Genomic DNA, 12,162 nt, shown 5'->3' with positions numbered 1-12,162 from the left:
GCTCCAGCATCCTGAATCCAATTGAATGTTTGGATGCACATAGTTTGGCTGCCTCTCTTCATGATAGTGGATTGTTGGGGGTGCCTGCTTGTCCCCTCGCTGTCTGTACTTGCAAGAGGATTAGTTTCCCTTGCAAAATTATATATCTAGTCCGCAACTGTGCACCGATGAACATCCAACACCAGTAACTAGGTTTAAATTTGGGCAAAAAACATGGGCAGTTCAACCCAGGCTCATCAACATTAAGAGGGGGGACTCATTGGCACCGCTCAACCATAAAATCAGATGAAACATGAGCTAGAAATGGGGCTAAGAGGGGTTTTGATGTTGGTGAAAAGACACACCTGTGAATTCAAGCTTAGACAATGCCTAGAACCTGACAATCATTAACAAAATTTGACACTGTAAAAGGTACAGATTAGTTATTATATCAATTAAATCTAACTGGAAAGATCAAACAAGCTGCTTCATACTAAACTGAGAGCACCTGGCAGAAGGTACACAATTCATACATAAGTAGACATCTGGCAAGGATGTGATTCCAGAGGACAAAACTTCCTAGTGTAGATAACAAAGGTAAGCTGCAGTTTGTTCCATAAACTCAACTAAGGTTGATGTAAAACATGAGATACAAAACTGCTGCAGAATTTATTATAGAAGCAATAAGTTGCAACAATAAATGCCCGTTTGAGAGCATGTAGAAATGGGAGTTAAGGTTGTGTTTGTTAGAATTGTGTCACTGCTTCGAATAAGCTATATAGCATATCAACTCCTGCTTGCTAAAAATGAATTGTTCAGGATAAAATTGAAAATCATTTCCCCTCTGCTGAGAAAAGCTTGGCAGGTTTTGTTATCCAGAACTTAATCCCAAATTCGACAATTATAGCTACCAGTTTTAATCTTCCTTTATGTTGTTGCGATCGACAGCATTTTAAACCCCTGATGTTGCAATGTAGCAATTTCAGGCATCCAGGTGTAGAAGCCCTATACAAGAATAGGCGTATATTTTACTAAGTTGCGACCAGCCACCAAATTTGAAATGTGGGAAAAAAGGTTGAGCAAAACTAGCAGGAGGAAGATCCAAAATATTAAAATTGCAAGGTGATTGGCATATGCAAGTTATAGAACACGAGAAAACTCGATTGCTTAGATGCCACACATCAAAGAGCTGATTTTCCTAACTGCATCAACAATTGTAAAATCATATGTGCTGCACTAATAGGAAAATTAAAAAGACTAACCCGCAATATCTATATTAGTATCCTGCATTTGCTGAAATTTAAACTCTCCGAATGAAGAAGTTTAATGACCAAGAAAAATCAAACCTTTTTCGCTCGCTCCTGTCCGACAACAAACTTGTCGAGCCCCTTGCAAATTTTTCGAGGAGTCGGCAAATCCTTCCCCAAATTGCCCCCCCCGTCCCAACCATCTCTCGAACCAAAACCTCCCCCGGCAGATCCGCCAGAGCTGTCACCACCTCCCCCTCCGTTCCCCAGATGCGAACGGATCAGATTAATGTTGGGCGGATAAGGAGGACCAGGCGGCGACTGAAGCGCAACGGCGGGCGGTATAGCAAGTCCATTCCCAGGAGGCTGCCAATGCTCTGGGGGTTCACCGTACGAGACTCCACATGACCGTAAGGTTTCCCAGAAAGAGAGCTGCACATTGCCGTCATTGCTTTCATCCCCTAAGTCGCCATCGCAGTTGGCCCTGCTGCCCACTCCTCTACTACTAGTGCAATTTTCACTGTCATCGTCCCTCACAATCCTCCTCCTATTATTACGATTACTGTTATTACCATGAAGTACGCCTACTTCAACGAAATCCCCCTGTAGTGGAGCCAATTTGAGAGGCCGGAAATAATACGCCGTTTTGCAACTGGGACAGAGATTTACCGTTTCAAAGCCCTTGCCCTTGTCCAGCCGCCCGGAAAGAGTGGGTTTTTCAGAAAAAATATTGAGATGCGGAGCAGTCGAGAAATAAAGCGTCATTTGTTTCCCGCAGCGAGGGCAATTCCCGTTGGCTTTGAGCTGCCGATTCTGGAAATCGTCGCGTCCGCCGTCCCATTTACTGCGCTCTTGAAACCCTAGGGCTTCCCTCCGCTTCGGGCGCGCGGACTTCTCCGCAATTGTACCAAGATGCAGGCAGTAGCTGAACCTCGGCGAAAATGGCAGCGGACGGTTCAAGCTGCTGAAATAATAATTGTCCTGCGCATAAGCCCGCCCGTTGTTGCTCTCTTCTTCGCCTCCTCCTTCCTCCAAAAGCCCTGCAGCTGCTCTATTGCTATTGGGGTTTGGAGGAGATCTGCCTTTGGTTTTCCAGGTCCGGGATATGCAATCGGCTGCCGCAGCCGGTTCTCCTACCTTTCTCCATCGGAGAAACATGGCGCCACTACCAGCGCTTCTTGGTCCAACACCGACCCTTTCTCTTCTGCTTCTTCAACTTGGCAATAAATGTTGCAGAGGTACTGCTGGAATTCCTCCCACCATGAACGTGTTGTCTGTATTAGTCGTAGAATAATGGACGGATGTGGTTGAGGATATGTGGATCGGCTTTCAAGCCCTGTCTGTCAGTGTAGTAGTCGTAATGAATTTTCTCGTATTCTCAATTTGTAATGCTATATATATTCCATCGGAAAGAATATCATGGCCTGATTTAGACATTTTCTTGCAGATTCGCTTTCGCGGCCCAAGTGTCCTTTCGATAATTTGGGGCTCCGTTGTTGTTTATTGGGAAATAAAAAAAATCAATTACCCTGTCATGTATTTTCCGAAGCATTCCACTCTACCGTCCTCACTAATTATAATTTTTTCCTCAAATTTTCCATCACCAAATAACTTCTTTTTTTTATTAATTAAGAATGGTTGATCTAATCGTCTCATGTTATAGCGGAGGATTAAACTAAGTAAACGTTATCATCATCTGTTGGCAGCTCGAATCTTCTCTTCTCCTCTATCCTCTCGCACTTAATCTGTGTTCTTTGTAGAAATGAATGGCAAAACCTCACGCTTGAATTTGTGTGCCTTATATTAATAAATGGCAATGGCAATCAAGAGGATTATTTGCTATATTTATTTCAGTTTTGGTTGAGTTCAGGTTTCTATATTTATTTCAGGTTTGGTACGATTTTATGCTTGAGCATAGTATTTTGGTTTTTTTCCCGGGAATGGTAAAATTTATAATAATTAAATAATTAGAAAATATTATTATTTAACGTTTTTAAAATAAATAAATAAAAATATTTAAAAAAAATAATATTTGGAATTTTTGGTTTGTAATTATTAATTAAAAACTCATTGAAATGAAATATTTTCAATAGTTAATATTAATGGGTCTTTGAATATAATGAATAATATTATATCAATTTAAATTTATTTTAATTCTGGATTTATCAAGGACAGAGAGATATTTAGGCAGAATATTTAAATAATATAATATAACAAGATATTACAACATCTCTTCTATGCTATTTGTTGGCCAAAAACGTAATAAAATATATATATATATATATTAATATTATTTTGATTGTGAAATTAGAGATGGGTTTTGGGCATGTGGTATTGATGAGCCATGGTGTGGTTTTGTTAATAATACCTATTGTAAAGTGGAGTGAGCATTCATGGTTAAAAATGTTATTATATTGTAAGTATTATTTTGATTGTGAAATGAGAGATGGTTTTTGGGCATGTGGTTTGGATGGGTCCTAGTATTGACCTATCTTATAGTATGGTTAATAATATCCATGGTAAAGTGGGGGTGAGTATCTATGGTTAAAAATCTTATTATATTATAAGTATTAATATTTTAGGTACGAAATTTAAATATTGTTACAAAATTATTATTTTAATTTATATAGTAAAATGGTTATTAATTTATAGCTACTATTTATATCTTATATATTTTAATGTGATAGAAGTGTAGATATATCTTAAAAGTAATTACAATATTTTTTTTTTCTTTTGATGTGATAGAGGTGTATATATCGCAAAAGTAATTATAATTTTTTTATTTAAAAAAATAATAATAATAAAAAGTTGATTATGAAATGAGAGATGGTTTTTGGGCATGTTATATTGATGAACCATGGTTTTGTAACAAAGCGTATTTAAATATATTGTTATATTGTAAATTTATTGTAAGTATTAAAGTTTTTATGTCCTTATTAATTAAAGTTAAATAAGATTACAGAATCATTATTCTATTTTATAAAGTAAAATGGATCTTAAGTTATTGTTGCTACTTATATGTTATATTTTTTAATGTAATATGTATATTATGATTTTTTTTATCTAAAAAGTTATTTGTAATTTTATTAATAAAAACAAAATTACAATAACAAATTGAATTTTATTATTTTTAACTTTTTATTGGACTACAACATCTCTCTCATACTCGATTTATATTACTTTTAACCAACATGTAAATGTTTACCAATCATTTACATATAATAAATTGGACATATTAATATAAATTCAACATATTAAGGGGACATGTAAAAATGTTGACAAACTTTCTTACATTACACTACACATATGCCCTATACTAAGTTGTCGGGAGCGCTTCTAAGTGCAATGACTCATGTTAAAATCATGGTTTGCTATGGTATCAGTGAAAACTACGTTGTCATTGGCAAATGCAATGATTAATCATGGTTTGCTATGCTATTAGTAAAAACTACGTTGTCATTGGCAAATGCAATAGATATTGTTTTTTATTACAAGATCCATTCTACATGAAGCGAGAGGTATCAAATTTCTTCAGGTGTAAACTTCTTTTAGACTGTAAAATGTGAAAGAAAGAAAAAATTGTTTCCCTCTCATTCCATGATAGATTCCAATGAATATGTAGTGGCTCTCTCTCTCTGTAGTGGCTCTTTCATTGTTTAAATTGTATTTTTAGATGTTATATTGAGTACATAACTTAAGCTTCTTTAAAAAATCTTTGTTGGATTTCAAAAAAAAAACATATACCTAAAAAACAACCAAACTGTGAAAAACTAAACCATAAAAAGTTGTTTTTTTCAATTACTCTATATGATACATACATAATATTTTTAAAATGAACATAGTTGACATTAACATGTGTATATATGCTTAAATTAAAATGTTTTTTTCTTATTAATATACTTTTAAGTATACATCAATTTAGTTTGTATTAAAATATTGTATTGATAATCCACATTGATTTTTTTGTTATTATGAATGTTTTTACATATAAATGTTTTTAAAATGAACATAGTTGACATTAACATGTGTATATATGCTTACACTAAAATGTTTTTTTCTTATTAATATACTTTTAAGTATACATCAAATTAGTTTGTATTAAAAAATTGTATTGATAATCCACATTGATTTTTTGTTATTATGAATGTTTTTACATTAAAATGTTTTTTTCTTATTAATGTACTTTTAAGTATACATCAAATTAGTTTGTATTAAAATATTGTATTGATAATCCACATTGATTTTTTTGTTATTATGAATGTTTTTACATTTTATCATATATAACTTTAAAATGTTTTTTTTTAAACATTTTTTTCTATATATAGATATATGTGAAGTTGATATTGACATAGATCTTCAAATAGTTTACTTAAATCTCGTGTTGAAATATTTTTGAAAAGCATAAAGTTTAAACATATCATTGACACATTTTTCTTACTTCTAATTATTTCACAAGAAATTATATTACGACATGTGGACAACCAACTAAACATGCATAGCATATTCATTTTTATTCTTTTATTATAGCCAACATTGTTTTTCTATTAGAGAATATTTTATTTTTATTTTAAGAGATATGTGTCAACTCCATGGACAAAATTACACATCGGTCTCACACTCGGTTGTAGAATGAGCCTTTTGGCTCTATAAAAGAATTGTTCCTTGATCATGGTTCAACTCACATATGTAAAGAAAGCCCCTTGAAATCACATTGCCTAGATGGAAATATGTCTAAAGCCTCCAATACCCTTCAAACATTGATCTGATCATGGTGTTTGGTGCTCTATTGTTATGTAGATGGCACAACACAATGGCTTGTGATGTTAATATGGAGATGGATGAGCCCTTTGGCATGACTAGATTTTTGGTTGATCTTGTTGATGGTGTTAACAATGGTCTTAACATTGTCATTATGCTCTTAAAGCTAGTTGAGGAATAGTGCTCCCTCTTCTTCTATGTCAACTTGTATCACATTATGTTTGTTGACAACAAATGGAATATGATCCTCATGTGTATTTGTGGGTCTAGTGTTAAAGTAAATCTTGACCCTTGTAGGGTTTCGTTGTAGTTGGCATGAATGATAGTTGATGAAGTGGCTAAATCGAGGACTTAAATTCCATTTCATTCTAGTACACAGGTAAGTATGCATTCCTCTTTCTCTTTTTGGGGGGGTTTCTTTAATTTATGGCCTAATCAAGAATTTCTCTCCCAAGCGTTCTAAGAACTTACAGTTTGCCCGTTGTTATGTTGTGTGTCAACTTCAAAAATCCATGAGAAAATCTATAATGTCATTATTAACCCTTAGTTACTAAAGGATTTGTCTTAAGAGATCAGTTATTATAAAATAGGTTCTTGCACTTTTCTATGTTAGTACTAATGATTGTCATATGGGTGCAAGATAGTGCAACAAAACTATAACACTTGTGGATGGCTTGATAATCCATTGATTCCACTGTGGATCAATATCTCATTGTTTTTTTTTTTTTTTTTTTTTTTTTTAATTATTTTCCAAGGTTTAGATTCTAACATGAAGGTAGACTTTTTATGCTTAAAAATATAAGTTAACACGTGAATATAGCAAAAACCAAATATATTATTGAAAGAATGGTGAAAAATAATGTGCATATATAATAGCTACAATGGTGGTACCGCTCTCTTGGAAGAGATGTGTTTGCTATGTTTATTTATCAAACTCCCATGATAAATGGCCAAAATTGTTTTTTAGAATAAATAAATAAAACAACAAGAATACAAAACCTAGTATGTAATTAGGGTTGAGTGTGACATTAAGTTAGAGGAAACCAACCTCTACAAAAAAGAAGGAAACCTTGTTAAGAAAAAACTTTGTGTTTGATGCTTTGTTTTAGGTCTTATTTAGCTCATTGCAAAGAGAATTTGTAGCTAAGTGTGAACACTCTTTTATAGGCAACTCTCTCTCTATATGTGTGTGTGTGTGTGTGTGTGATACGCTAAATTAGAGGAAACCAAGCTCTACAGAAAAGAAGGAAACCTTTTAGGTCTTATTTAGCTCATTGCAAAGAGAATTTGTAGCTGAGTGTGAACACTCTTTTATAAGCATCTCTCTCTCTCTCTCTCTCTCTCTCTCTCTCTCTCTCTCTCTCTCTCTCTCTATATATATATATATATATACTCACAAAAAAACCCCAATAAGAATGAGTTGAAAGTTCTTGACTCGAGAACTACAATGAAAATTTAGGACCCAAATATTGCCAACATTAAGACCATTTCTAAGTGACCATCTAGATTAACCTTCTTCCCTTGGTTAACAATGGTCTCCATCACATTAAGTGGGATAACTTCCATTGGACATCGTTCTTAGTGAACCACTTGTTGTGATGAAGAAGTTACCCTACTTAAATAACCCAAATTATGTGTATTATTAGTGGGCGCTCTTCAACTTGGTGTCCACAATCCAATCCGATGTAACTTGTTTAATGCAATCAAGATTGAGCTCTATAATGACCAAATGCTTTACCGCCTTCAAGGTGTCTAATGAAGAAAAAGTTATCATTGAAGCATCCCCACATTCATTGTTACAATTTTAGTTCTTGTTTGAGTTTAATTTATTGATTAATTGTTATATTTATTAGTTCTTGTTTAAGTTTGAGTGTTGTTTGAGTTTGAGCTTGAGCGTTGTTTGGTAAAAAAAATTCAAAGAGTGGTTAAGTCTATAATAATTTAGTAATAATTTACTTAAATGTTTATTTTTGTTTTTATTTTTAATTTGGCATTTTAAAAAAATAAAATTATTAAATGATAATTAGAAACAATTTGGAATCTTTGTGTTGTAGTGATTAATTAAAAGTGTATTGAAATAACAAATTTCCATTATTCAATATCAAGTGGTCTTTAAATGTAGTGAGTATTATTATATGATTAGAATGTCAAAATCGTGGTTTAGTCTACTATGGGAAAGGACTACTAGGTTGTCATTGGAAAATGTAGGAGGGACTATGTTTTCATTGCATAAATGAATTGTGCCTCTATCATGGTTCAACTCACATATTTAAACAAAGCCGCTTGAAATCCCATTAGCTCAATGGACATATGTATGAAGCCTCCAATGCCCTTCACTAAACATTGATCGTGGTGTTAGATGCTCTATTGTTCTCTAGATGGCACAATGCAATGACTTATGACATTAAGATGAAGATGGATGAGCCCTTTGGCATATGACTAGATTATTAGTTGAGCTTGCTCATGGTGCTAACAATGGTCTTAATATTGTCATCATGCTCTTAAATCCAATCAAGGAATAGTGCCCCCTCTTCTTCTGTGTCAACTTGTATCACATTATATATGTTGACAACAAATGGAATATGATCCTCATGTATATTTTGTGGGTCTAAGGTTAAAGTAAATCTTGACCCTTGTAGGGTTTCGTTGTAGTTGGCATGAATGATAGTTGATAAAGTGGCTAACTCGAGGACTTAAATTCCATTTCATTCTAGTACACAAGTAAGTATGCATTTGTCTTTCTCTTTTGGGGGGTTTCTTCAATTTATGGCCTAATCAAGATTTTCTCTCACAAATTTTATAGGAACTTATAGTTTGTCCCTTGTTATGTTGTGTGTCAACTTCAAAAATTCATGAGAAACTCTATAATGTCATTATTAACCCTTAGTTACTAAAGGATTTGTCCTAAGAGATCAGTTATTATAAAATAGGTTCTTGCACTTTTCTATGTTAGTACTAATGATTGTCATATGGGTGTTGTCTTCTTTCCAAAAGCTTTCTCTCTTTCAACAAACTTTTTCACAAGAGAGTCAAAGGTGATGTCTTTGAGATTTCCATTTGCTTGCAATGATTCAAGATAATTGGAGTAAGTAGGATAAAGTGCCTTGAGAAAAGCGATAAGAGGAATATCCAATTCAACCTTAGTGGATTTGATATCATGCATTATAGACTTTACTTCAGATGCAAGAGCAAGAGGATCATTATTTTGCAGTTCAAGAGTGAAGAGTTTAATCATGAGTTGAACAACTTCAAGTGCAGAATGTGAGTCATAGAGTTCTTTCAGCTTTTGTAAGGCTTCAAAGGCAGTTGAATATGACAAAATATGGTGACTCACCTCTTCATTTACAGATGTTGCGATTAATGCATAAGCTTTGCTGTTCTTGTTTTCCCAAATGACGAGCTCTTTGTCTGAGGTAGGCTGTACAGGTTCATTGTCTCCGTCTCCGACACACACTCCTTTCCACAACTCATTGAAAATGAGGGTGTGTTTTATCATCTGGGTCCATTCAGGATAGTTCTCCTTGCCAGTGAGAACTATTCCCACCATGGATATGATTGAATGCATACTGTAACAAAAAAACTTCTGCTCCAAAAAATTTTGCTGCAAAATTTTACTCTTAATGGGAAAGAAAAATATAGTGTCAATACACAAAACTCTGTAAATATACAAAACTGTACAGTGCATTCAACTGAACAGTGCTCCAACAAAGGTACGTTTGCATCTTCTCACAATCAAAAATGCAGTAACAACGGACAAGTCTTCTCACAATCACCAAGGGGCGGTGAGCGTGGATTGTAAGGCGCAGTTGACATTGTCGGCTAGTGCACCATGGTGCCTCCATGTAGGAGCTCAGAACCCCGGTGCTAACAGTAAAACACTACGTTGTCAAAGGTGCGGTCCCAAGATTTGTCGGTGTAGTGTATTGGCAAGTCGGAGTGCTTGTATGTAATAGGTCGTGGGTTCACCCGCATGACACTCACAGCGACACTCTCAATGCACCATGCACTAGGAGATATATCAACGCATGGGTTCATCTTGGTTCAAGTGACAGGTTTAAGGTCAGACAAGCATTCATACAATCCATGCAAATACATAACAGACCACCACCTAAGCTTGTATTCTATCCCACGTTTCCGAAGCAACACCACTTGAGAAGCACTACCACACAATGAAGCACGCAGGTGTGCTTAAATTAAATTCGCAGGCAGTTTCTGAAAGTTGAAGATGAGATGAGATGGAAGGTCACAAGAATAAGATCACGGTACTTATGGCCGAGAAACGGTGGAGAAGAATGTCAAGTTTATGGAAGATCAGTCGCTGCCCTCAAAAAGAGAAAGAATGGGATGATCGATTCATCCATTGAACAAACAGAGCATGTCATTTCGTGCTGATAACGGTTCAGGCTACTGTGTGGAGCAGGTCATTCAGGCTACACAAATAGCAATTGGGACAGACATTAGACAAGGAAAATGGCAGTATGGACAGCACTTTTGAATGGAGAGCAGAGGAGCAAAATAGGGAGTTACAAAGGACATAAAAGCTAAAAAAGGAGCTTGCTCTGATACCATGTCAGGTCAGGCAGTAACTCCATAAGGCAAAAATGATTCGTGTGTCTTATTCCATCAGGTAGGTCTTCATTATATACATGAGGGAGAGACTGTTCAGTTCATCTCCCGATGACTGTTGATATTACTTATTTATCTATTTACATATATTCACCCAATCATGAGGATTAGGTGTCAACAAAGAACTACAATGAAATTTTAGGACCCAAATATTGCCAAAATCAACATCATTTCTAAATGACCATCTAGATCGATCCTCTTCCCTTTGGGTAATAGTGGTCCCCATTACATGAAGTGGAATAACTTCTGTCGAGCATGGTTCTTAGTGAATCACTTGTTGTGGTGAAGAAGTTTCCCTGCTTAAATAACCCAAAAGAGTTGTATATTATATTAGTGGGTGGTCTTCAACTTGGTGTCCATAATCTAATCCAATGTAACTTGTTTAATGCAATCGAGACTGAGCTCTATAATGACTAAGTTATTTACCACCTCCAACGTGTCTAATGAAGAAAAATTTCATTGAAGCATCTCCACATTCACTGCTAACAATACAGGGGCATAACATCCCAATTAGCATCACTTGGTATGTTTTTTTTCCTTGGTTTCCACAATGCAATTATAGTGCCCCTCTACACCAAGACAACCAAGTCAAAAATAACAATTAGAACTAACCCAACAAGATAGAACATTTATTATTATTATTATTCAATAATAAATGTGCATTAACTATACATAATTCCATATACAATCACCATGCACTTTTGATACTAATTAGAATGCTAACAATTTAAAGTATGCCCTCATTTTGAACAAGGTTCCTTTGACAAATTATCCACAACCATATGATGTTTAAGTGTAATACACATTAATTTTAAAGCAATCATTGATCAATTACATTTAGGTTTTCATTCCATTAACAAGACAATTAGAACTTGCCTAGGAGGCAACATTTTCTAATTACACCCTTAGAGGTTCATTTAAGGTTTCATACTTATGGTGTGAAACTATTCCACCCTTTGAGATTGGCTTAACCAAAATGACTACTACAAGAGATTTCCAACATAGAGTTTAGTCTTAAGTATAGCATATGTTTTTTACTCGTGGTGGTTTAAGTATTGTCCCTGATGTTCCCATGGTAAAACTAACTTTAAAAACTATTATTCAATCGATTATTGAGATAACAACAATGGCCATTATCGCTTGGTATTGATTAATTAGTGGTTTCAAGGACCAATTAATGGCATGATTATCCATGGTTTCCATAACCAATCAAGGACATGAAGGAAACAACAACTTAAATTATACTTTTCCAATGACTTGTGGAATAAAGATGATGTACTTCACCCAACCTTATTCATATACCTATTAGACTTCCATTCTTGTTATAATTCCCATCGAGAAAATTAACATGATATCATTCAAGGATATTAATACATGATTTATGTATAAATAAAAACACTTAAAAACTCTATTGAAAACTATGATTTTTTATAAGTTGAGCCAATTACCATGGTACATAACTCTAATCATTACATAACCAAAAGTACCCCCATCCAAAATAGTTCCAATCACTTATAAGAGTAAGAATAGTAAATACAAAACACTTATTTAT

General features: G+C 34.5%; 1 protein-coding gene across 1 annotated transcript in view; it reads right to left on the bottom strand.

The window, feature by feature from the left end:
• The window catches only part of LOC149206157 (CLP protease regulatory subunit CLPX1, mitochondrial-like), a 273,918-nt gene extending 271,291 nt beyond the window's left edge, over window positions 1-2,627 (bottom strand). Inside the window, exon 1 of the mRNA XM_089395327.1 lies at window positions 1,326-2,627. Within this exon, the coding sequence (XP_089251453.1) occupies window positions 1,326-2,384 (1,059 nt within the window). The 5' untranslated portion in view covers window positions 2,385-2,627. The remainder of the gene's footprint in view (window positions 1-1,325) is intronic.
• Between the last annotated feature and the right edge of the window lie 9,535 nt (window positions 2,628-12,162).

This window comes from Pinus tabuliformis, chromosome 1_2 (assembly GCF_031772625.1).
Source record: "Pinus tabuliformis cultivar Carrire ecotype Pingquan chromosome 1_2, CPIR1, whole genome shotgun sequence".
Classification (NCBI taxonomy): Eukaryota; Viridiplantae; Streptophyta; class Pinopsida; order Pinales; family Pinaceae; genus Pinus; species Pinus tabuliformis.
Note: the sequence above shows the minus strand (reverse complement) of the source record. Positions and strands in the feature narration are given on the sequence as shown.